This window comes from Myotis daubentonii, chromosome 1 (assembly GCF_963259705.1).
Source record: "Myotis daubentonii chromosome 1, mMyoDau2.1, whole genome shotgun sequence".
In the NCBI taxonomy this organism is placed as follows: Eukaryota; Metazoa; Chordata; class Mammalia; order Chiroptera; family Vespertilionidae; genus Myotis; species Myotis daubentonii.
The window spans coordinates 89988614-90016182 of NC_081840.1; the positions used below are offsets into that span (position 1 = coordinate 89988614).

The 27569-nt window shown below is 39.8% G+C and overlaps 1 protein-coding gene across 2 annotated transcripts in view; it reads right to left on the minus strand.

The window, feature by feature from the left end:
- The window catches only part of RALGAPA1 (Ral GTPase activating protein catalytic subunit alpha 1), a 275949-nt gene that overhangs the window by 104289 nt on the left and 144091 nt on the right, over window positions 1-27569 (minus strand). For both annotated transcript variants that reach the window (XM_059710675.1, XM_059710684.1), the window contains 6 exons: window positions 24879-24937; window positions 21460-21568; window positions 20062-20172; window positions 14690-14758; window positions 9205-9339; window positions 8622-8805 (listed from right to left, as the gene is read on the minus strand). In XM_059710675.1, the coding sequence (XP_059566658.1) occupies window positions 8622-8805; window positions 9205-9339; window positions 14690-14758; window positions 20062-20172; window positions 21460-21568; window positions 24879-24937 (667 nt within the window). The remainder of the gene's footprint in view (window positions 1-8621; window positions 8806-9204; window positions 9340-14689; window positions 14759-20061; window positions 20173-21459; window positions 21569-24878; window positions 24938-27569) is intronic.

Below are 27569 nucleotides of genomic sequence, written 5' to 3' on the forward strand. Positions count from 1 at the left end.
TCGAAAATCAGTTATCCAACACTAGAGAACAACACTAAATAATTAACCATAATTCAGTTCTACATTTTCAAGACTATAAGCAAAGTAAAAAGATATGTCACTAACTGATGAGAAACAGAGGGGTAGCTTGCTTTTTCTTCTCTAATTACAACTTAGAGTATAATAAATATTAACACTATAAGGGGCCTTACAGATACATTAGCCAGTACTTATTTTGTATCTGAGGACAAATAGGTTCACAGAAGTTAAGCGATATGCCTGTTTTCTATAGAAGATTTTTATTAGTACTAGTCTTTTGCTTCCCAGCGCAGTGTTATTTCCATCTTTACCAAAACTCTGACTTCCACATTTTTTTCTTTTGTTCAACTGCCTTTTCTTTTGGCAAATCACTGTGACATATGCAAACACTGAACTCAATTTTTTCTGTGTACAGTAACTTCAAAAAGCATTACTAGCATAAATTTTTAAATATATGGCCATTATCAACTGAAAACACTCATTTAAATAAGACTAAACTTATTTTAAACTAGAGCCTGGTGCACGGATTAGTGCACCAGTGGGTCCCTTGGCCTGGCCTGCAGGGACTAGGCTGAAACCAGCAGTCCAACATCCCCCAAGGGGTCCTGGATTGCAGAGGGCACAGGCCAGGCCGAGGGACCCCCCCGGTGCACAGATCTATGCACCGAACTTCTAGTATGCACATAAGATCTTTGGTTACTCTCTTCCCGCCCTCCTCCCTTCCTCCTTCCCCCCTTTCCTATGAGATTCATCAGTCTGTTCCATGTTTCCATGCCAGTTTCTGCTCCTGTGTTGAGTGTCTTCCCCCTGGTGGTCAGTGTGCATCATAGCTACTGGCTGGTCAGCCGGTAGCTTAGGCTTTTATATATACAGACTAGAGGCCCGGTGCACAAAAATTTGTGCACTCGGGGCGGGGGGGTCCCCCAGCCCGGCCTGTGCCCTCTCGCAGTCTGGGACCCCTCGGGAGATAACGCCCTGCTGGCTTAGGCCTGCTCCCGGGGGGCAGAGGGCAGGCCCAATCCCTAGGTGCAGCCCCTGGTCAGGCTAAAGGCAGGGCCGATTGGGGAGTTGGGGTGCCGCCCCCTATCATGCACAGAGCAGGGCAGACTGGGAGGTTGCCATGCCACCCTCAGTCACACTCAGGGTACCACCGCCTGTCACACTCAAGGCAGGGTCGATAGGGAGGTTGCAGCACCACCCCGTCACGCACAGAGCAGCGCCAATCAGGGGGTTGGGGTGCTGCCCCCTGTCACGCACAGAGCAGGGCCCATTAGGAGGGTTGGGGCTCCGTACCCTGTCATGCACAGAGCAGGGTCAATCAGGGGGTTGAGGAGCTCCCCCCTGTCACTCACAGAGTAGGGCCGATAGGGGAGTTGGGGCACCGCCCCCTGTCACACACAGAGCAGGGCTGATCAGGGGGTTGGGGTGCCGCCACTCTCACACTCAGGGCAGGGCCAATGGGGAGGTTATGGCTCTACCCTGTCACACACAGAGCAGGGCCCTTGGGGGGGGGGGGAACGCCGCACCCTGTCACACACAGAGCCGCAGGGAGATCAGGGGGTTGGGGAGCTCCCCCCTATCAGGCACAGAGCAGGGCTGATCAGGAGGTTGGGGCGCCTTCCCGTCACGAAAAGAGCAGGGCAGGAGGTTGTGGCCCCGCCCCCTGTCACACACAGAGCTGCAGGGCAATCAGGGGGTTTGGGCGCTGCCCCCTGTCACGTTGATCCCCGTGCCGGGAGGCCTCTCGGCTCCGCTGATCCCGGTGCTGGGAGGCATATTACCCTTTTACTATATAGGATAGAGGCCTGGTGCATGGGTGAGGCTGGCTGGTTTGCCCTGAAGGGTGTCCTGGATCAGGGTGGGGGTCCCCACTGGGGTGCCTGGCCAGCCTGGGTGAGGGGATGATGGCTGTTTGCAGCTGGTCACACACCCTTCAGGGTGGGGGTCCCCACTGTGGTGCCTGGCCAGCCTGGATGAGGGGATGATGGCTGTTTGCAGCTGGTCATACACCCTTCAGGGTGGGGGTCCCCACTGGGGTGCCTGGCCAGTCTGGGTGAGGGGCTGAGGGCTGTTTTCAGGCTGGTGGGTGATTGAAGCTCCCAACTGCTCCTTTTTTTCTTTTTTTTCTTTTTTATTCTGGGTCAGCTTTAGCTCTGGCTCCAGCTCTGAGGCTTCCCCTGCTGAAAGCAGGTATCTGGTTTGTTTGTGTTCTATAATCGAAACAATGTATAACTCCAGCTCTGAGATTCCCAGCTCGCTGAAAGCAGGTTTCTGGGGTTTTGTTTAGCTTCTATATTTGTTACAATGTTTCAAACTGCAAGCTCAGAGGCCGGCAAGGCAGGCGGGGAACGTTGGAGTCCTCCGTCACTGAAGCAAGCAAGCCTCATGTTAGTTTCAAGCTGCCTGGCTGCCAGCCGCCATCTTGGCTGGCAGTTAATTTGCATATCACCCTGATTAGCCAATGGGAAGGGTAGCGGTCGTACGCTAATTACCATGTTTCTCTTTTATTAGGTAGGATGGTAATAAAACATAATTAAAGATTTAAAAATTTTTGATGTAGCAAAATACTTTTCTGTTCTTTATTTTCTTTTTCATTTTGAATGATAACCTTACAAAGGTGACATGTATTTTTTGTTTGTTTTCAACACAGAAGCAAATTATCTTTGTTTCTAGCTAAACCAGGGCAATGGGAACAACAGTTCTTTCTGATTCAAATTCTCTAGAGAGCATTCCTTTTGCAAGTTTACAGATGAGTAAACCTCACATGTTAATTAGGACCCATGGACCTTTGTTTTAAAATTTTTTAAAAAAATACGTTTTACTGATTTTTAGAGAAACAAGAACAAAGAGAGAGAGAGAGAGAGATGGAAGGAGAGAGAGAAACACTGATCAGCTGCCTCCTGCATGGCCTCCACTGAGGATAGAGCCTGCAACCTGGGCATGTGTCCTGACCAGGAATTGAACCTGGGACCTCTTGGTGGATGGGTTGACACTTAACCACTTAGCCACATCAGCCAGGTGTGACTTGTTTTATTTAAGCAGAGAATCATTTTTGCAGAAGCAAGAGAGTATAATTTAATAGAAATAGATCACAGAAAATAGAGAATTCTTGATGTTGTCTCTGACTTGCTCTGTGATCATGGACAATTACATAAACTCTTTTTAAGACCCATTTTTTCTCTAAGAATAACAGACTTTTTGTAAAAACAAACTGAAAACTCATAGACAAAGTTAAATATAACAAAATAATATAAATCCTTCAATTTTGAGAGCATTCTAAATAACATAGGTTTTATGCGTTCCTTTTTAAAACCTGCTTATAAATAAACTGTAGGAATGAGCCAGCTCTTTCCCTAAATCATAAATACCTAAGTTCAGGTACCAGTCCATCTATAGACTCTCTTCCCAAAGGAATTATTAGTGGGCATGCAATATAAATGACTTTATTCACAAATCTGTCATAATTATTAATATTATTCATATTAAAAATACATTTAGATTTCAGATATAGGCAAAAGCATTTTCTTTCTTTGGTAGTTTCTCTAAATTTAGAATATGTAAATACAAAATGATAAAAATCTCTCAACATTTTAATTGGGAGGATAGATTTGTTTAGATTTATAAACTATAGAACATATCTCTCTTCTATAAATATGCTTAGATATAAAGAAAATGTATGAAATGCCCTAATTTAGAAATTCAAAATGAAATTCTAAACTAACTGGCCTTGTGAGAATATGCAAAATGAAGATATCAATGCTGCTCAGGCTTTGTGTAACCAGCATTCATTTAAAAAGTCTATTCAGGGTTGTCTTTTCAGATTGTCAGATTAAACAAACCTAACAGCATTTGCAGCAAACCCATAATTACAGATTATTATGGCATACAAAAGCAACAAGACATAAAAAGCTGCTGCAATTCACTGCACTCTAATAGAACATGCAGAGGAAGTTAATTTTGGCAAATGCTTTAAATATTAGCTTTGCATAATATGTATAGGTGAAACTATAATTAGGACAGAATGAATTCTTTGGAGCCTCCTTTCACTCCGACTCTGCAAATGATGACTTTTCGCTAATAAGACTACTGCCATTTGACAAAAAGCCAACTTCACTACCTTTCTTTATTCTTTAGTAAATTTAATAATTACAGCTACTCCTGCCAATAGTTCTGAAATCAGACTTGTTCAATCCAATACTGAGCTTATTAGGGACACTTTATGTTTAGAAATCTTTGGCCAAAAAAGTACTTGAAGATGATGAAGCATGCCTTAGACAAGGGCACAATGATTAGTCATTTTCTCCACATTAAAAAACCCAAAATGCAGCATGTAGTCACCACAGATCACAGAATCACCTGCTGTTAGTTCACAGCTGTTCCTAAAAGCTTCTGCATTTATCTGGCCCTTAATACCTTTAAGAAAGTCCAAAGGGAATAACTGAATACATTTAGAATAGTATTCCACAGAATATCTGGTACCAATGTAAAGTTCATCTACTTAAACTTTTACCTTTGTGTCTTTAAAGTGACTGTTAACAGTAGAGTAAATTTGGTATGAAATACAATAAAACTTCCCTTTACATAGTAAACCATTTATTTCACTGTTTAAGAAATACACTACACTGCCCTTAATTAAACTTTTATCATTTTACACCTTTAAAAATGCAAAAACTGTGCCCACCAATAGATGAGTGGATAAAAACAGCTGAGATATCCTATATAATAAAAGGCTAATATGCAAATCAACCAAACAGCAGAACAACCGGTCGCTATGGTGCGCACTGACTACCAAGGGGCAGACGCTCAACACAGGAGCTGCCCCTTGGTGGTCAGTGCGCTCCCACAGCCAGAAGCTAGGCTCACAGCTGGTGAGCAAAGCGGCGGTGGCGGGAGCCTCTCCTGCCTCGAAGGCAGCACTAAGCCATCAGTCGGACATCCCCCTAGGGCTCCCGGACTGCAAGAGGGCGCAGGCCAGGCTGAGGGACCCCGCCCCGAGTGCAAGAATTTCGTGCACCGGGCCTCTAGTGTACACGTACACACACACACACACACACACACACACACACACACGGTCATAAAAAGGAATGAAATCTTACAATTTCTGACAGAATAGATGGACCTAGAGAGTATTATGCTAAGTGAAATAAGTCAGAGAAACAAATACCATATATATATAGTCAGAGAAACAAATACCATGTGATTTCACTTATATGAGGACTCTAAAGAACAAAATAAGGAAACAGAAACAGACTCACAGACAACAGAAAATAAATTTATAGTTACCAGAGTGGAGGGGGTTGGGAGACCGGGTGAAAAAGGTGAAGCGATTAGGAAGTACAAACCGGTAGTTATAAAATAGTTATGGGGATGTAAAGTATAGCACAGGGAATATAGTCAACAATATAATAACTAAGAATGGTGCTAGGTGGGTACTTGAAATACTGGGGGGGGATCACTCTGTAAATTAAAATTTTCTAACCACCATGCTGTACACCTGAAACTAATCTATAATAATAAAAGGGTAATATGCTAATTAGACCGATGTCTTCTGGACGTCATTCCAGACGTCCTTCCTGACAAAGCTGGGGCTGGAGGGAAGCCAGCCGGGTCCCAGGCGCCTGCGGGCGGTCCTGGGAAAGCCGGCCCGGGTTCCGGGTACCTGCTGGCAGCTGGAGGAGGGAAGCCCGTGTCCCGGGTGCCAGAGGGAAGCTGGTGCTGGCAGCCGGGGGAAGGAAGGCCTATTCTTGCACGAAGTTTCGTGCATCGGGCCTCTAGTATAAAATAATAGTGAATGTCAATTTTAATTGAAAAATATATTTTTAATGCAAAAGGCAACTAACTTTTTCATATAACTTTGTTTTTAGATAAAATAAACACTCTATTTTATTACTATGCCAAATCTAGAAAAATAATTATAAGTTGAGATATTAATTATTGTCTAAATATTTTGTACTGTCCAGTATATCTCTATTATATCTGAACTATCTCATTTGTATACTGTGTGGTAGACAAACTATTACCAACTTGTGGTCTACTCAAAATACTATCATGATCACATCTTAGATGTTTTAATCATTTATAACTACTCTGCCTTTAAAACTCAAACTCTTCTTTTAATTTTGTTTTGTAGAGTCCTTGGAGATGGATAGGACAGAAGTTGGTAGGATCCCAGCCACTATACTGCTGCAGCTCTACTTTAAAAAGTTTTACAAACTGGGCTTCCTTGTGAAATTTATTTGAAGAAGTTTCACTGCTTAAAAACTCACTTTAGAAACCACTGTCCTAACATACTGATTCCCTTAAGTCAGTAGTGGTTCTCCACCTTGGCTGCACATTAGAATCACCTGGGAATCTTTTTAAAATCCTGATTTCTGGGCCTCATCCTCCAGAAATTCTGTTTCTTTGTTACTAATGTTGTGGCCCCACCCCATAACAAAGAAACAGAATTTCCGGAGGATAGGACCCAGAAATCAGGATTTTAAAAAGATTCTCAGGTGATTCTAATGTGCAACCAAGGTTGAGAACCACTGCCTTAAGTGGTCTTCAACTTTGGCTGCATATTCATCACCTGCAAGGCTTTAAAAAACCCCAGTAATCCCAGATCAATATATCAAAATCTTTATTGACAGGATGAGAGCATCAGTATCCTAATGTGAAGCCAAGGCTGAGAATCATTGTTCTAACTTATTACCAACCACATCTACTTTCTGACTCACTGGATCACTCCATTTTCTTCCAATTTATTAGCCATTTCCTAGCATCAGGCCAATCCTTACCAAGCTTAGATTCCATGGTTACACATATACCAATATTCTGAAAGTCATAGTTTGTGTTTCTGCCATATCCACCTTACTGAATGTTGACTGGTGCAAACAAAACTTTGTAGTTTTCGTTTTCTTTCAGGCCCTCAAAAACTTCTCTTAATTCCCTTAGTTTACGTCCATCTTCTTTTTCCTGGTCTCAGAAGAAGGGCTAATGATAGCACCTATACTCTCCAGCTCACATGTCAGGAACACTTCACTCTAACGCTGATCACCTTCCTACCTTCCTGCTCACCTTCTTCATCTAATAATTAATTTCAACTCCCTTAATCCTTAAAAAAATCCCTTCACCCCGAATCATCCTGTAGTTTACCTACTGTTTTATCACTTTTCTTTTTTAAAATAGTCAAGCTTCTTCAAAGAGTAGTTTTGACAGATGGCTCTACAGTACTTCCTTAACTCCTTTTATTCCTCAACCCACAGACATCCGCTTCTGCCTCCTACTTCTCTGCTGAAACTAAAGCAGACATACTTGTCAGTGTCTTATACCTGCCCTTTCTATCATTTAATACTGCTGGCCAATCTTTTAAAAATCTTTCTCTTTGTTACTGAAAATTACTCTCTCCGGTTTTTCCTTCCTTTCCAACTTTTTCTCCTCAGAACACACGCAAACGTAAATATATATTCCTCTCTGCTAAGATCTAGACCTGTATATACAAGAAACTGTCCACTAGATATCTTCATGCAAATATCCAATGGGCACCCCGAATTAAACCATTCCCAACACTGCCCTCATTTCCCCTCCCAAGCCTCTGAACTCTCTTGTGTTCTTGATCTAGTTCGGGGAAAATCTATCTAATTTAAGCCTTTAACAAGTCTTGGTTGGACTATTGCAACAGCCTGATTTGTCTCTTTATTTCTGAGTTAACTTCCCTCAAATCAGTCTAACATACTAGATCAGCAAACTTCTCTGTAAGAGGCCAAATTATTTTCTGCTTTAGGGCCACAAAATCTCTGTCGCAACTACTCAACATTACTGTTTTTGTACAAAAGCAGCCATAATGATACATAAATGAACAGCATGGAGATGTCCCAATAAAACCTTATCTATAGAAACAGGTGGCAGGTGTGGGCCATAATTTGCCAACTCCTGTAAAATATTGTCAAAGTGCTCTTCATACTAATTTTATCATGTATATCACCTCCTTAGCCCCTTCAATAAACTGGATTCCTCTGAGCTACCTCTGTATCCTGAATACACATTTATTTTTATACTCATAAGGTTATTTGTTTACATCTTTGCCTTACCCTTATATCAAATAGCAAACTCTGAATGTAGAAGCAATGTGGCTTTAAAATACCTTACTGAATTCACTATGGACCAAGAACCGTGCAAAAGGTTTTATACATATTATTTTATTTAGTACTTAAAACGACCCTTTGAGGGAATAAATATTATCCGCACTTTATAAGAATACAGACATAGTGACTCAGCTATATGAGAGTCAAAATTCAATACCATGCCTGTCAGACTCCAAAGCTAAATCGCTTATTCAATTATAGAAATCCTATGATGTAGAAAGTAAAATATCAAAAATAACTTATCAGAATAACTTAGCTAGAAGTATAAAGGGAATGTCGTCACATGTAATCTTAGCAATTGTGTATATAAAGTTATTTCTTAAACTGAAAATAAAATTTGCAGTAATATACATGGTGAGGTAAACAACTACAAAGTAAAGTATGTATTATCCATCCTCACCCATCATTTCTACCCAAGGCCTCAAATCATGCCTTGAGAGAACCCAAACAACAATACTGTCCTGAAGAAAATCCATTTACCTTCTGTTACTGGTTGGAGTTTAGAAGATCGTTCTGAATCAGGAGAGTGCAGAGGTTCAGGTTCTTTCAGACTTTCCAAATGCAAAAAGGGATCATAATCTACAGATGCCAAGTCTGATAGGCTGATTGGAAAATACTTTGGATTGCTAAAACACTGAGCTCCATAAACACATCCATGTAATACCTGAAAATACAGGGGAGAAACATACAAGTTTTCCTTTTCGGTAAAAATAAAAAAATTAAATTAAAAAGAGAATGAAGTCCACTGGTAATACAAGAGCTTGACAAAATTTTAAATAGTTTAAAACTTAGCTCTTTGATCACAGTAAAATTTAATAGCTCGTAAGAAGAAGAAGTAAAATTTAACTAATGATGCTTATATTCAACAAAGATCTGACTTTTCAAAATCTGGCAATAATATAACAGTGTACTGTAGAAACTACTTTTTAATTATCAAGGTACTGTAAGATAAATTTATGTTCTTATAAAATACCTAGTCTAAATGAAAACACTAAGAAATGTTATTTCTTTAGATTTTATAAACCCTTGGTTACCAAATCAATAATAAAGCAAAGAAGTTTACCTTATAAATACAATTGAGGACAGATTTTTCTATTTTATCATTTTCTGCTCCCGTAGCACGGACTGGTTGGAGCAGTGTCTTTAGGGGTAAGGCCATGATCCAGTCCAAAAGGCACAGAAGTAAAGACACCACCAACTGTGACAACAACAAAGATCATTATTATTGTCAACTCATAAAGTAAGAGTTTAATACTTAACAGAAATTCACCAATTAATTTTTTGTTGTTGTTAATCCTCACCAGGATATTTTCCCCCATTGATTTTTAGAGAGAATGGAAGGGAGGGATGGGTGGGGGATGGGGGGGGTGGGGGAGTGCAGCACTGGGGAAAAGAGAGAGAGAGGGAGGGAGTAGCATCGATGTGAAAGAAACACATTGATTAGTTGCCTCCCGCATGTGCCCTGACCAGGACTGAGGACTGAATCTGCAACCCAGGTACATGCCCTTGACTGGAGTCAAACCTGAGACCCTTCAGTGTGCAAACAGATGATCTAACCATTGAGCACTACAGGCCAGGGCTCACCAACTTATTTTTTGTTTTCCAAATTTATTTCAGAAACTATCGATCCTAAATTGCAACATTAATATTTATCTAAACTTAACTTTTAAGATGTTTTTATTGTGGGCTTCAGTGCAAGCACAATGAAAGATAATAAAATAATGAAAATAGGAATGTTAAATTTCTTTAATTAAAACACACACTGAGCTTAAAAAATAATAGGCTTCAATTAGCTCTATTTATTTAACTGCTCAAGGAATGAAATACAATGAAAAGTTTTAGTCCATAAATATTACAATCACTTCCACATTCCTCTTCTAATTTAACACATCACTGAGTACCCTGCCAGAAAGACTAGACTATCTTAACCATATTCTGAAACTTTTATTAATTTTTAAAATAAATGTTTCCACTGGATTCTTTTAAACTAATGGACGTTATAACCAAAACACCTTTATCAAAATGTGGAGTAAAATAGCAGTACCTCTGTGGCCCATTTTGTTGTACAAGGAATCACAATTAGAGCCTTAAAAGCATTAATCGAGTAGCAGTAAGAGATCTGTTGATTTTTAGACTGAAAGACTAATTTTTCAACTCAAGGAGTAACACTGGTCTAAATCTCCCAACATATCCTCCAAAAGAACAATAAAGAACAAAAAGAACCAATAAGACATCACAAAACCAGTAAGACATCACAAAACCTCAGTTTAACCAGAAAATAGAACATCCAAATTTCAAATTATGTGTAAGTAGAAAGTATACAGAAATCCCAGTAAGCTTTTTCCGATTCTCCTAGTGGGAAAACTGTAAGGAAGAAGGGAACTAGGTACAAACCTAAAAACCACTCAGAAAGAAAAAGGCCACCCTAAGTGTGAGTACTGTGGTACTGACCACCACCTGTTAATAACAAACATTATCGTAAAGCTAATGAAGAGCACTAAAAGAATTCCAATGCCAAAATATAATTCCTGGTGGATTTAAAGGCCACAGAGAAAACAATTGCACTGTTAAACTTAATTAAGTGAGAACTAGAACTGTGGACTGAAACTAGGAATACTATTAGGGAAGAATGTTGAAAGATAACGCCAGAAGTAAAAAGGAAAGAAAAATTGAGATGCATGACAGAGAAACATGAAAAAGAGGTAGGTGAGATAAAAGGTGACAAAAGCAGGGTTAGAATCCTGAATGCAATTTTTTCATTGACTATCACGTAGTGATAAAAGAACTATTACAATAGTCAGTGTAAGGAGACAGAAGAGAATCAACCAACCAAACAAAAGACAATAAACAACAAAAAAATAAATAAAGAGAAAAAATAAGAGATCTCTACCAGAAGATTCAAGAAATGAAAGGGAAATTCAAACCCAGATTAGGAATATGGAACAACCAACAAGGAAGTATATTATCTGACTATAAGAAAGAAGGTTCCTATGAGGAAGAACCTGGAATTCCAAAAGTGAAGTGAAAGCCACCCTAAAAGCATTGGGAATAAATAAATTACCAGTGGTAGGTGGAATACATGTAGAATTATTTTAATCCACAGAGACCCAATCTGTCAAAATTCTAACAAGAATATGTCAACTAATATGGAAAACAAAACAATGGCTTACAGACTGGAAACATTCAATATATATTCCTTTCAAGAAAGGAGACAGTAAGGAGGGTAGTAAGGTTAGTTATATTTTATTGACTACTGTGAAGCCTCTGATTGCATTGATCAAGCTATGGGCTGCTCTGAAAGAAATGGGCGTGCCTCCGCATTTGATTGTTCTGATACATAACCTACATTGTGCACAGGCAGCCATGGAGAGACACTGGTTTCCTATAGGCATAGGTCCTACAAGAGTGCATTTTATCTCTGTTTAATTTGCACGTCGAACGTATATGAAAAACTGGGGTAGGTTCAGAGAAAGGACTGGAAATTGGTGAAAAATATCAATAACTTAAGATATGCAGGACAAAACCATCTTACTGGCAGAAACTGGCAATGATTTGAAACAACTTCTGATTAAAGTAAAAGAAGAAAGCGCTAAAACATTTAAACATTAAGAAGACAAAAATCATGACTACAGATGAAATACACAACTTTAACATTGATAATGAAAACACTGAAATTGTTAAAGTTTCTGCGTACCTTGGTTCAGGAATCAATTCAAATGGAGACTGTAACCAAGAAATAAAGAAAAGTCTGGGACTTGGAAGGGAAGCAATGGAAGAATTAGAGAAGATCACTAAGAGCAAAGATGTGTCATTAGAGACCAAAGCTAAAATTATTTACACCCTCCGACACCCGATTACTATGTACAAATGTGAGAGTTCGACAGTGAAAAGGGCTGTCCAAAAAACTGATTCATTTGGAATATGGTGTTGGAGGAGAGCTGCACAGATATGCTGGACTGCCAGAAAGACAAACCAGTGGGTTCTAGAGCAAATTAACCTGAAACATCACTGGAAGCAAAAATGACAAAACTGAAGCTGTCCTATTTTGGGCACATCATGACAAGTCAGGGTTCTTTGGAAAATACAGTAATGCTGGGAAAAACGGGAGGTGGCAGAAAAATAGGAAGGCCAAATATGAGATGGCTTGACTTCATAAAAGAAGCCATAGGAATGAGCCTACAGGAGCTGCACAGGGCTGCTGAGGACAGGACATTGAAGACACTCATTCATTCATAGGGTTGCCAGGAGTCAGAGCCAAACTCAACAAACATGTATACACACTAGTGTGAGAATACCAAAAAAGTGTACTGGTAGAATACTGAGTAGAAAGAAAGAAGTTAAAAGTACACACAGGAAAGGTAATGTTCTTTTGGGAAAAGAATGTTAAGAGGGAGAGAAATGCTGTGAAAATATGTAGTAAAAAGGAAATGCAAAAGAGAAATTTAGGATCCTGCATTTCTTAATTTTTTTCTTTTTAAATTTTGGACCTATACTACTTCTCCTACTTAAAAGGCATCATCCAATTAAGACACTGTACTTTGTTAAACTTCCAGGAAAGAAAGCTCTTGAAGTAGGAATCTTGTAAACCATCCCAAGCGACCAAACTTGTCCACAGATAGGCAGAGGTAGTATTCATCTATACAAAACTACTACAAAACGAAAACATACGAATCTAAGCAAGTCAGCTGATGCACTCCACCCAATAATCTAATTATGAAACAAAAGAAAACTGTAACGCAACATCCTAATTTAAATATTTCCAAACAGGCATTTAGATATAGGGGACAAAGAAAACCCCATCTTCAATAAGAAACTGAAAAACTAAAAAGAAATAGATCAAGGGAAGAATTAACTCAAGTCAGGAAAAGAAAAGAAAAAAATAAAATCATATTAGAAATGATGCCTCAATTATAAAATGCCTAAGGGAGAATAAATTTGAAAAATAAAAAAATTTAATAAGGATATTGAAGAACAGTGGGAAAACAAGAGAATAAAAATGAGATAAAACAGGAAAAGTGTCAGAAAATGACTAAAATGGAAGAAAGAAAAAGAATATCCAATTTATATATAAGAAGTCCATAAAATCTACATATTGAAAAGGCCCACTGGATGCCAGGACAAACCAACCTCCAATAATGAACTCTTAAAATACATATCATGCTAAAATTTCAAAAGTTAAGACTTCAAAAAAAAATATCCTAAGGCCTCCAGAAAAAAAGATAAAATAATTTACAAAGGCTAGAGAATGAAACTGGCATCAGACAGACTTCTCAAAAACAACACACAGCCCAGGTGGATTCGGTCCCTGGTTGGGATGCGTATGGGAGGCAACTGATCGATGTTTCTCTCTCACATTGATGTCTTCTCTGTCTCTCTTTCTCTCCCCCCTTTGCTGTCTCTAAACAATCAATAAACATATCCTCGGGTGAGAATAAATACACACACACACTCACACACTCACATACCAAAACGTTAAAAAATAAAATAAAATAAAACAACCTCAAGAAAAATAAGGACTCCATAGCTAACCAAGCTGTTTTTCAAGTATCAGAATTACAGGAAAAGTTTTAAATATGCAAGAGCTTGGGGACTTCTGTATTCATGAGTCCATCTTGAAGAATAAAGATGAACTTCATCCAACCAAGAAGTTGATTGAGGAAGTTCAGCAAAAAGATTAATGGCGAGTATTTGCTATATTTAATTATACTGGGGTGGGCAAAGGCAGGCTTACAATTGCATTGTGACATTCTTTTGACTTAATAAAGCTATAGTAATAATCATAAATCTGCATGCCTTTTCATACCAACAACTGTAAACCTATTTTTGCCAACTCCTGGAGAGCAAAGATTAATATATAAAAGTGAAGATAAGCCCTAACCGGTTTGGCTCAGTGGATAGAGCCTTGGCCTGTGGACTGAAGGGTCCCAGGTTTGATTCCAGTCAAGGGCATGTACCTTGGTTGTGGGCACATTCCCAGTAGGGGGCGTGCAGGAGGCAGCTGATCGATGTTTCTGTCTCATCGATGTTTCTAACTCTCTATCCCTCTCCCTTCCTTTCTATAAAAAATTAATAAAAAATATATTATAAAAAAGTAAAAGTGAAGACGAATATGGAAGAGTCATTTGTTAAATGACATATGCTGTATATTATGTGTAGAAATAAAGTAACTAAAAATGGAGGTGATGAAAGAGCTAGAGAAAAGTAAAATAAGATCATTTATCTTTATTATTGAAAGTATTATATATGTCCCACTTTCCCCCCCATTAATCCTGTTCAGTCCGCCCCCACCCCCTGCCCCAGCCTTTCACCACCTAATTGTCTGTGTCCATGGGCTATGCATATATACATACAAGGTCTTTGGTTGATTACCTCATACCCACCCATCCTCCCCCATCTTCCCTCTGAGATTCCACACTGTTCCATGACAGTCGATTTTAAATACAAGATGAATTAATATTTACCATGTAAATATATATAACTTTGCAATTTTAAAATATAAATACTTTACTATGTAAGAATCTTAAATAGCAAAGAAAGTTTTTAATTACTCTCTTGTCCATTTCATAAGATGAAGCTTCTGTACTTGGCAAAAGATGGGTAATAGTGGCTATCAGGATCTGTAGTCAAAAAAAAAAAAGAAAAACAAGCACAAAATATATTAAACTAATGTTCATTCTAAAACATTAATGTTAATGTAAAAACAAAATAAAATCTATTGCTGCAAGGTTATTCTGAAACATTAACACTGTTATTTCAAGGTGATTTTTAATATGTAATCTTTTCAAGTACATTAACTATCAATTATTTACAATCTTCATTTATAGAACCAACATTATATATGCTGTTAACTATGAATGGATTTCTCATAAACTCAACTCATGAATCAATATGTATAAACACACAGTAATATATGTTCTAATAGAAAATTAAAATATATATAGAAAAGCAAAAAGATTTATAAAAATCATCTGTAATTCTGTCACTGAAGATATCTATCCTACTCAACATATTAGGTATAGAAGGAATATACGTCAACATAAATAAAGGCCATAAATGACAAGCCCATAGTTAATATCATATTCAATGGTGAAAAGCTAAAAGCCTTTCATCTAAGGCCAGGAATAAAAGGATGTCCACAATTGCCATTTCCATTCAATATGGTACTAGAAGTCCTACCACGGCAAGTGGGCAAATAAATAGCACCTAAATCTGAAAGAGAGAAGTACAATTATTTGTTTGCAGGTGACATGATATCATATATAGGAAATCCTAAACACTGCACCAAAAAACTGTTACGACTATAAATGAATTCTGTAAACTTGCAGGATACAAAATCAAAATACAAAAAACTGTTGCATTTCTATACACAAGCAACAAACTATCATAAAGAGAAATTAAGAAAGATATCCCTATTTACAGTAGCATCAAAACCAATAAAATAGAAATACAATTAATTAATGAGGTAAAAGACCTGCATACTGAAAACTATAAAACACTAATGAATGAAGAAAGACAGTACCATGTGAACCCACTTATATGTGGAATCTAATGAACAAAATAAACTAACAAACAAAGTGGACAGACTAATGGAGACAGAGAACAAACTGACAGCTGTCAGAGGAGTGGGGGTTGGGGCCTGAGTGAGAAGGGTGAAGGAATTAAGAAAAAAAGAAAAGAAAGAAAGACTCATGGACACAGCAATTTTCACCATTTCATTTAAAGGAAGCACTCTACAGCTTCTCTTTGACATATCTGAATTGTCAGCATCACTATTCTTACACTTTGCAGCCTTCATTAGTAAAATAAGGTTTACTGAAAACAGGCATTGGGATACCATGACAGATGATCCAATAACTGAGATGGCAACTAAATGACTAATGGTTGAGTAGCATGTACGGTGTGACTACGCTGGACAAATTGATGATTCATATCCCACTGGAGAAGGACAATGTGAGATTTTATCACACTACTCAGAACAGTGTACTATTTAAAACTTAGTATAAATTGTTCATTTCTCAAATTTTCCATTTAATATTTTCAGATTACAATTGGCCATGAGTAATTAAAATTGCAGAAAGCAAAACTGTGGATAAGGGGGGACTAATGTAAATGGAAAGATATTCCATGTTATAGATTGGGAAAATTAATATTGTTCAATTGTTCATACCACCCACAGCGATTTACTCATTCAATGAAATAAAAAATTCCAATGGCATTTTTCTCAGAAACAGAAAAAACAATTTTAAAATTTGTATGGAACCACAATAAAGAGCCAAAGCCATCTTGAGAAAGAAGAACAAAACTGGAGGCATCACACTTCCTGATTTCAGGTTAATTATAAAGCTACTAGAGGCCTGATGCACGAAATTTGTGCACAGGAGGGGGGGGTGTGTCCCTCAGCCTGGCCTGAACCCTCTCCAATCTGGGATGTCCCTCTCACAACCCAGGAACGCTGGCTCCCAACCGCTCACCCGCCTGCCTGCCTGATTGCCCCTAACTGCTTCTGCCTGCCAGCCTGATCACCCCCTAACCACTCCCCTGCCAGCCTGATCGACACCTAACTGCCCTCCCCTGCCAGCCTGGTTGCCCCCAACTGCCCTCCCCTGCAGGCCTGGTCACCCCCAACTGCCCTCCCCTGCTGGCCTGGGTCCCCCCTAAATGTCTTCCCCTGCAGGCCTGGTCGCCCCCAACTGCCCTCCCCTGCTGGCCTGATCACCCACAACTGCTCTCCCCTGCTGGCCATCTTGTGTGTTGGAGTGATGGTTAATTTGCATATTACTCTTCTATTAAATAGAATAAACTGATAAAGAAAATAAGGAAAAGGATTTGAAAGCTTCAAATGAAAAAAATCTGCTTAAAAAAGAAACTTAATTTTCAAATAGAATAAACAATCTTAAAGGGTAAAATTTTCAAATGTTTTCTTACTAGCATACAGATGCAGAGTCACATTTACATCCAGGATCATAACACCACTGATAATAACAGCTGCAGCCAACGTTTATTAAAATTTATGTATTCCCCCATCTTAATGGCAAAAAGTGTGAAGTGCTTCATATATATTTTTTCATTAATCTTCAGAACAATTCTGTGAGGTATATACTTTTATCCCAAATGTAAAGATAAGAAAACAGAGTTCCGAGAGCAATGTAACTTGTTCATAGTTACAAAGTTAGTAAGTGGCAGACTCATGGCAGGTGTGTCTAACCCTCAAATCCAACCTCTCAACCTACATTAAACTCAACCAATATTTATTGAACAGATTCTACATGAAAGTGATGCCCTTGTCTTTAAAAAATTTAGGATTTGTACACAAATATATTTACTGTTATAATAGAGGTTGGCAACATGGTTGCGTGGGAAAAGCCTGGACTTGAAATCTTACAGACATGAGTTTGAAAACTGCCCGGTCAGCTGTGACTTTACATAGTTACTAAATGCTCAGTCCTCTCATCTTAAATTAAGGAGGACAAAACAGGGGGCAGGAAGATAATTGCTCATCTTAAAAGATTTTTAAAAATTAAATGAGATAACATATGGAGATGACTGGTGTATTAGCTAGTACATAGTAGGTGCTTAATAAATATTAATTACCATCTTTCCTAAAAATGTTACAAGAATATGAAGAACAATAAATTCTGGTTAGAGAGAACAGATAAGAGTTTTAATTTTTTGATGAGATAGATTTAAACCCAAAACTGAAAATGGGATGTAAAAAGGAAAATCAGAGCAGTTCAGGTAAGAAAAGAGTGAGGGGTATGTTTAGTCGATAGTAAGCCAACTCAGGTGGCTGGACTACAGTGTATTTCAAAGGAATATGTATGTGATTCTTTAAAGATGGATTGGGTCCTCATCAGAAGGCCTGGAAAAGCCTAGCTAAATAAATTGGATCTTATTTTATAGGCAAAGGAAAACCACTCAAGAGATTTTGTTTTTTTCAGGTAACTGACATAATAGTCATGTAAATGTGAATGATGATTTGATAGGGAAGACCTCAGAAGCCAGGAAATCAATTAGAAGTCTATTATGGTATACTAGAGGCCCGGTGCACAAAAATTTGTGCACTGGGGGGGGGGGTGTCCCTCAGCCCGGCCTATGCCCTCTTGCAGTCTGGGACCCCTCGGAGGATGTCCACCTGCTGGCTTAGGCCCGCTCCCTGGGGGATCGGGCCCAAGTTGGCAGTCAGACATCCTTAGTGCTGCTGAGGAGGTGGGAGAGGCTCCCACCACCACCGCTGTACTGGCAGCCGCCAGCCTGGCTTGTGGCTGAGCAGAGCTCCCCCTGTGGGAGCGCACTGACCACCAGGGGGCAGCTCCTTCATTGAGCATCTGCCCCCTCGTGGTCAGTGTGTGTCATAGTGACCAGTCATTCCCAGTCGTTCTGCTGTTAGGGTCAGTTTGCATATTACCCTTTTATTATATAGGATAGAGGCCTGGTGCATGGGTGGAGGCTGGCTGGTTTGCCCTCAAGGGTGTCCCAGAACAGGGTGGTGGTCCCGCTTGGGTGCCTGGCCAGCCTGGGTGAGGGGCTGATGGCTGTTTGCAGGCTGGTCAAGCCCTCCCACCCCCCCGGTGGGGACCCTCACCCCATGGAGGTTTGGCCAGCCTGGGTGAGGGGCTGATGGCTGTTTTCAGGCTGGCCACACCCCATTTAGGGTGGGGGGTCCCCACTAGGGTGCCTGGCCAGTCTGGGTGAGGGGCTGAGGGCCGTTTTCAGGCTGGCCAAGCCCCCTGGCGACAGAAGCTCCCAGTCTCTCCTTTTTTTCTTTTATCTTTTTTTATTCTGGGTTTATTTACCTTCTATAATTGAAACTTTGTAGCCTTGAGAGGAGCTCAGAGCCGGCCAGGGCGGATGGGAGAGAAGCCTCCTGCTCGCTCCAGCTCTGTGGCCATGGCCAGCTGAAAGCAGGTATCTGGGTTTATTTACCTTCTGTAATTGAAACTTTGTTGCTTTGAGTGGAGCTCAGAGCCCGCCGCGGCAAGCGGGAAGCTTGGCTTCCTCCATCACTGGGGCAACCAAGCCTCCTGCTTGCTCCAGCTCCATGGCTGCTGGCCGCCATTTTGGTTAGGCTAATTTGCATATAGTTGCTCTGATTGGCTGATGGGCGTGGCTTAAGGCGTAGCGAAGGCACGGTCAATTTGCATGTTTGTCTTTATTAGTGTAGACTAGAGGCTCGGTGCACAAAATTCGTGCATGGGTAGGGTCCCTAGGCTTGGCCGGTGATCAGGGGTGATGGAGGCTTTCCTTCTGGCTGCTGGCCGGGGCCTCCCTTCCCTGGCTGCCGGTTGGGGCCTTTCTTTGTTCTGTGCCGCCCCCTGGTGGTTAGCGCATGTCATAGCGAGTGATCGAACTCCTGGTCTCCCTGTCGAACTCATGAGGAGACACTTTGCATATCAGCCTTTCATATATATATATATATATATATATATATATATATATATATATATGTATATATATGTATATATATATACATATATATGTAAAAAGACAGAAATAATGAATGGCTGAAATAGTTCAGATATAGTAGAAAGTATAAAAGACATGGAATTAAAACAAAATAAAAACTATAAATAATTGGCTGAAGAGGAAAGAAAAGTAATGAATCAAAATAATGTCCTGATGTGGTAACTGGACAGATGGCATGTTTTCTTAACCTAAGAGATGAAATGAAGCCAAATCCACATTCATACAGACAATGGCAATTATAAATTTGCAGATAACATTTAAAAACAAGAACACAATCTCCTAACATAAAACACAAAGGAACTGTCATGAACTTTTGATACTCAAAAATGCACCTTAGGTTGCCATTATTTACTTGTGCAAAATTTGAAAACTATTAAATAATTTTGTATTTCAAGGTATCCAAATTTTAAAATCCTTAACAAAGGTCATTATGAAAAATAAATAAGAAATTACTTACTTGAATAATTTTCAAGGGAGAATCAGGCTGGTAAATCTGAAGTCTAGGTACATAGTGAACCAACATGTGAAGCATGTTACAAGCTACATGGGCTACTGTTTTATTAGTAAACTGTAAAAATAACCAAAGAAAGAAAAACACATAAAAATTTCTTCCTGAACTATTATGCATCAATGCATTGGCTGCTGAAAAATTTTAAACTTCATATTTTTTGTCATTCTATATTTATGTGTTTATTAAAATATTATTAGGAAGATAAATATACAGCTGCAAAAGATTAAAAACACACAACTCATTCCAAAGACACAATATTATTTTTTCCTTTGTAATGCTTGACTGTCCTCATTTAAGCCTTATTCCATTTTCTCTTACCTAGATTTTTTACAACAGCCTCTAATCTTATTACCAATCTTTCCCCATTCAAATCTACTAGACACAATACTTCCAAAATAATCTTCTGAAGAACTCCTCTGATGTTAATATTCTCTATGCTTAAAACTCTTAAATGACTCCCCAGTGGCATAAAGTTATGCTTTTTATGCTTATCTCTCTATGACCAAATCCTACCCACTCTTCAAGCCATGACCAAAAATCTCCTCTTTTCAAAGTCTTCTCTGGTACCTAAGTCAAAGTGATCTCTGCTTCCTCTGAACTCAATCAGCAGTTTACATACACCACTCATTTGGTTATCTCAGCTCTTTATACTTTATTCCTCTTATTTTAATCTTTTTCAGCATCAGATCATTAATCTCTTGAATCTAGCATTTACAATTCTTTTCATTCTGGTATCCCTTGCTCTGCCTAACAAAGCACCTCAAACTAGTATATGCTCAGAATTATCTGTCAAATCGGTAATATTTGTACATTGTATCTTTGGAGTCCTATACAGATAGTGTATTATAACTCTTAAGACAGAAAAAATATTATGCTTCTATTCAGAAACAAAAAAAATATCCATTTATTCATTTATACTCCCGAAATAATTAGGTTATTTCTGAACAAATCTTATTTTGGCCACAAGGAGGCCATTTAACTTGAATGATAAAGTAAAAAAAGTTGAGCAGCTCAAGAATTCAGAAGTAGTAAAGATCAAATAGTAGGTTAAAAAAAATACTGATAAAGAAAAAACAAACAACCCATGTTGTTAAATAACTGGTTTCCTTTTTAAGAGCCACCCATATGTTTCCTATGGACAAAGCCAAATATATAAAAAGATGACTTAGGACCACTCTTAAAGAAAAAGTCAGAAACAAGGAAATAATGTAATAATAAATTAATGAAAACATTTATTAAAGAGCACAACATTTAATTAACATTTGGAGAAAAATAATCATGATTCTATACTATTTTAATATATTCCACTAAATAGTTTTTTTGTTTGTTTGTTTGTTTTTTTACCTTCAAGGAAACACAAATTACATTCAGAGCTTCCTTAATTTGAGGATGATGAGACTCATGGACTAGTTCTTCACAAATCCAAATACCTAAACTGCAAAGTGCTACACATCTGCAAAAAAAGGCAACCAATAATGATACAAATAAAAATGTATGAGCTTTTAAAGAAATGAAACCACCATCACAACCAAACATCCACAACTAGCTAACATAGAATGAACATGCACTGTTTAAGTAAATTGATCAATTTGTTACTTTGTATGTTAGCTCTTCTTAGGAAGAGAAAGGAGGAGGAAAGCACATCCCTAAAACTTTAAATCTAATTTTTAATGAAAATTTATTACCAAAATCATAGGCAGAGATAATATAAAGGATTTTTCTAACAAACCCATATTAAGAAACTGATATTTTCATAAAGATTCCCAAACATATATGTAACCTGCTTTCAAAAAGGAAAGAATGTCATTTGATTAACTGATAGCAGCAAAGTGAACTTAAGCAAACTCCAACTCTTTAAAAAAACAGATTAGGTACACAAATAAAATGTATATACTTCATAAAGGGATTCCAATAGAAATAGAACTTATAGGATTTTTGCTTTGTTGCTTAATGTCTTCATTTCCCTACTTGAACTGTTTCAGCTTGAAGGGAGTAATTTGCGATCACAATCAGTGGAATTCCATTAGTGTGTTCAAATATAAGCTTCTGATGACGAATATAATGGTTCTATGAAATTGATTCCTTCTAGGATCCTAGTTATATATGTGGCATGTCCTGGTACTGATATTCTTAAATTCAGCAGAATGCTAAATTCAGAACAATTCAATGCAGTAACATTTTACTGAACACATTGGATCAGAAGTTCTTAAGCTTCTCTTTTAGTCTAGCATAGTGTCAATGCTATAAATTGTTTACTATCAAAACTACCAGAAAGTCTTCTAAGCAAGTCTACTGCTTTATTTCCTCTCTACCATTGTCTATCTACCCATGAATCTTAGATAATATTTATAGATCTAAATAACCAAATTTCATGGTTAGCAGTAGAAAGAGCTGTCTGTAATCATCAAGTAACATTAAACTCTAAAGTGAGGCAAAGCTCTCCACGGAAGCAGCTAACTAAAGGCACAGACTGCAAGTACAAGTGGTTAACAGGCATTTTTCTTTTTCTTTTGTGATCACACACCTGCATGCACAGTTTCCTACATTCCTAAAGATGTCCAAATAATCTTAATTATTCCCAGTATTGCTCAACTCTCTGCTCCAAATCAATTTTGGGGGTATAAGCATCTGAGACAGTGGTTCTCAACCTTCTGGCCCTTTAAATACAGTTCCTCATGTTGTGACCCAACCATAAAATTATTTTCGTTGCTACTTCATTACTGTAATGTTGCTACTGTTATGAATCGTAATGTAAATATCTGATATGCAGGATGGTCTTAGGCAACCCCTGTGAAAGGGTCGTTCAACTGCGAAAGGGTTGTGACCCACAGGTTGAGAACCACTGATAAGGCCTATTCTTAATAAAAGCTATTGTGTTAATGATTCCCAAGTCTTTCTGGGCATCTATGTTTTAGGTTTCAATATTCTTTACTTGAGAGGCAACATAGTTAAAAAGAAACACGCAGAAAATCTAGAATCTGAAACTCTGGGTTCAAATCTGGTTCAGCCATTAATATTTATGCATCTAATAAGGCTCTGAAGACAAACTATAATAGTTTTAATCATGGCTCTGCCATTGCTGGGTGATAGGGATAATTATTTAAATACTCTGGGCTCCTATAATATGGAAGATACAAATTGCATCTGTCTTCTAGAGTTGTTACAAATGAGGTAATAAAGTATTTAGAACAGTGTCTGGCACTTAGAAAGGATTTAATAAATGTTAGCTTTCTAAGACGTCGGTTTCATGCTAGCAAACTTGGAAGAATAATGATGGTTCCATTAATTTCTTAGAATTGTGATGAGGAATAAATAAAACAATATTATAGGAAAATTCTTGGAAACTTAAAAGATTGTCATTATTAACACAGAAAATACTAGAGAATTAATATCTAAAATGATCACATTTGAGGGTAAAGCTACCAGAAATGAAAATATGGTATAATGGAAAAGACAACGTCAATTTCTAGGGATGTCCAGCATTAAAATGAAATTAAAATAAAAAATTTACTCAAAAAGATTTGTGGTTTTTAAAAAATATTTTTGTATTGATTTCAGTGAGGAAGGGAGAGGGAGAGAGAGATGAAAACATCATTGATAAGAGATGATCATTGATTGGCTCCTGCCCTCATGCCCCCTACTGGGGATCAAGTCTGCAATTCGGGCGTGTGTCCAGACTGAAATCGAACCCTGACCTCCTGGTTCATAAGTTGATGTTCAACCACTGTACCACACCAGCCAGGCTCAAAGAGATTTGTTTTTAGTTAACTTGACTAACAAATGAGAAAAATATGGAACTGAATTAAAAAGCTGGAGCTATGTCTCATTTAAGCAAACTACTCATTTTACATTATTTTTACTGGTGGAAAAAATAAGAGACTTAAATTAGAATTAATATTCAAATAGTCAAAGCCATGATCTGCACTTTCATTAACCTGGGTCAAAAAAATATCTAGGTAATTGGAAAAGAGAAAGCTTTGCAGAGATATAGGTCAGAGGAGGAGTAACATAGGCTACTTTTGAAGCTAATGACATTCTCTTAGAATTAGATTCAAGAAATATAATACTGTATGAATTAAGGATATTTGGGGATGAGAAGAAACATGATGCGATACTGGCAACCAGCTGATTTAAGTCTCAACCTTTTAAAAAAAAGTTTAGTAAAATAGAAAATGACAAGTTTTTGCCCCTAAATAAGGCATTTAAAAAGGAAAACATTCTAAAATCTTATATTTATAATGTAATACACATTTATATAATATATTATATATGTAAACCACATATATATTACTTATATTCTATTTTTTAAAAATCCTGATCAAATATTTATTAATATCAATATATGCTATTTTCTTAAATACAGTCAGTACATTACATTCTATAATAAAAATATTTTATTTTAATTCAATTTAAGTAACATTCACTGGGTAACTACTACTACAATTCAAGGTATTGCAGAAGACACTGAATATATAATCTAAAAGGAAAGCAAAATATATTTAAATATATATTGAAAAAGTCATTTTCAATACTAAGAGTAGAGGTACTAAAACGGGTGACTAATATTTTATCTTTTAATGAAAGAAAGTTCATATTTAAATCATGAAAAAAAGTATTTAATCATACAAATAATTTAAATTTGTAATTCAGAATAGCTTTTGTGTATCTGAAACAATGTGGACTGCTAAATAATCCAACCAACTTCTAAGGTGAAACTGCAAACACAGAATAGTTATAACAAGTCTTAAGAATATCTGACTTACCGTGCAGGGCCAGAGGGCTCATCTCTTGCTGAGCTTAATACAGTTTTGATTATAAGTTCCTAAAATAAGGAGGAAAAATAGCAACGAGTAAGAGTTCATTCGTTAATTCAAAAAATATTTATTAAATGGTGACTATGGCAGATGCTAGGAATATTATCCTATCTAATAACAGACAAACATGGTAATTAACCATACCTCTGCTACGCTTCCCATTGGCTAATCAGCAGAATATGCAAACTGACTGCCAACCAAGATGGCGGCTAGCAGCCAGGCAGCTGAAGCGAACAGGAGGCTTGCTTGCTCCAGTGATGGAGGAAGCCAAGGTTACCCGCCTGCTGCGGCCAGACTCTGAGCTGCACTCAATGTTGCAATTATAGAAGCTAAACAAACCACAGATAACGGCTTTCAGACAGCCGGCCTCGGAGCTGGAGCCGCAACTAAGTTTCAATTACAGAAGGTAAATAAATCCCAGAATAATAAAAGAAAGAAAAAAAGGAGAGACTGGGAGCTTCAGTTGCAGGCTTGGCCCGCCTGAAAAGAGCCCTCAGCCCCTCATCCAGGCTGGCCAGGCACCCCAGTGGGGAGCCCCACCCTGAAGGGGGTGCAGGCAGCCTGAAAACAGCCATCAGCCCCTTATCCAGGCTGGCCAGGCACCCCAGTGGGGACCCCAACCCTGAAGGGGTGCGGGCAGCCCGAAAACAGCCATCAGCCTCTCACCCAGGCTGGCCAGGCACCCAAGTGGGACCCCACCCTGATCCGGGACACCATTCAGGGCAAACCAGGCGGCCCCCACCCATGCACCAGGCCTCTATCCTATATAGTAAAAGGGTAATATGCAAACTGACCCTAACAGCAGAACGACTGGGAATGACTGGTCACTATGACACGCACTGACCACCAGGGGGCAGACGCTGAATGCAGGAGCTGCCCTCTGGTGGTCAGTGAGCTCTCACATGGAGGAGCTCTGCTCAGCCACAAGTTAGCCTGATGGCTGCCAGTACAGCTGCGGTGGTGGGAGCCTATCCTGCCTCCTCAGCAGCGCTAAGGATGTCTAACTGCAGCTTAGGCCTGCTCCCCGCTGGCAAGTGGACATCCCCCGATGGCTGCTGGGCTGCCAGAGGGATGTCTGATTGCCAGCTTAGGCCCAATCCCCCTGGGGAGCAGGCCTCAGCAAGCAGATGGTCATCCCCCGAGGGGTCCCAGATTGTGAGAGGGCACAGGCCAGGCTGAGGGACCTTCCCCACACGCCCCCGCAAGTGCACAAATTTTTGTGCACCGGGCCTCTAGTCTACACTAATAAAAGAAAAAGATGCTAATTGACCGTACCTTCGCTATGCTCCAAGACATGCCCACCAGCCAATCAGAGCAACTCTATGCAAATTAACACAACCAAGATGGCGGCTGGAAGTCACGGAGCTGGAGTAAGCAGGAGGGTTACTTGCCCGGGCAATGGAGGAAGCCAAGCTTCCCACCTGCTCTGAGCCGGCTGTGGCCTTCACTCATGTCAACAAAGTTTCAATTATAGAAGACAAATAAATCCAAGATACCTGCTTCCAGACAGCCTCCACTGGGAGCTTGGGTGGCTGGGGGACATGACCAGCCTGAAAAGAGCCATCAGCCCCTCACCCAGGCTTCCCCACCCTCACGGGGTGAGGGTTCCCGCTTGGGGGTTTGGCCAACCTGCAAACAACCATCAGCCCCTCACCCGGGCTGGCCAGGCACCCCAGTGGGAACCCCTGGGCTGAATGGACTGTGGCCAGCCTACAAACAGCCATCAGCCCCTCACCCAGGATGGTCAAGCATCCCAGCGGGGTCCCCCACCCTGAAGGGGCTGTGGCCAAGCTGCAAAGAGCCATCAGCCCATCACCCAGGATGGCCAGACACCCCAGCAGGGACCCCCACCCTGAAGGGGCTGTGGCCAGCCTGCAAACAGCCAGCAGCCACTCACCCGGGCTAGCCACACTCTCATGGGGTGAGGGTCCCCTCTGGGGGGTTTGACCAACCTGCAAACTGCCATCAGCCACTCACCCAGACTGGCCAGGCACCCCAGCAGGACCGCCCCACCCTGAAGGGAGTGTGGCCAGCCTGAAAATGGCCCTCAGCCCCTCACCCAGACTGACCAGGCACCCCATTGGGGACCTCCATCCTGAAGGGGCTGTGGCCAGCCTGCAAACAGCCATCAGCCACTCACCGGGGCTGGCCACACCCTCATGGGGTGAGGGTCCTCGCTGGGGGGCTTGACCAGCCTGCAAACTGCCATCAGCCACTCACCCAGACTGGCCAGGCACCCCTGATGGATCCCCCCACACTGAAGGGGGTGTGGCCAGCCTGCAAACAGCCATTAGCCCCTTACCCAGGCTGGCCAGGCACTCCTATATAATAACAGGCTAATATGCAAATAGACCCTAACAGCAGAAAGACTGGAAATGACTGGTCACTATGACACACACTGACCATCTGGGGGAAGATGCTCAATGCAGGAGCTGCCCCCTGGTGGTCAGTGCACTCCCACAGGGGGAGCTCTGCTCAGCCAGAAGCCAGGCTGGCGGCTGCCAGTACAGCGGTGATAGTGGGAGCCTCTTCCACCTCCTCAGCAGCACTAAGGATGTCTGACTGCCAGCTTAGGCCCAATCCCCCGGGGCGCGGGCCTAAGCCAGCAGGTGGTCATCCCCTGAGGAGTCCCAGACTGCG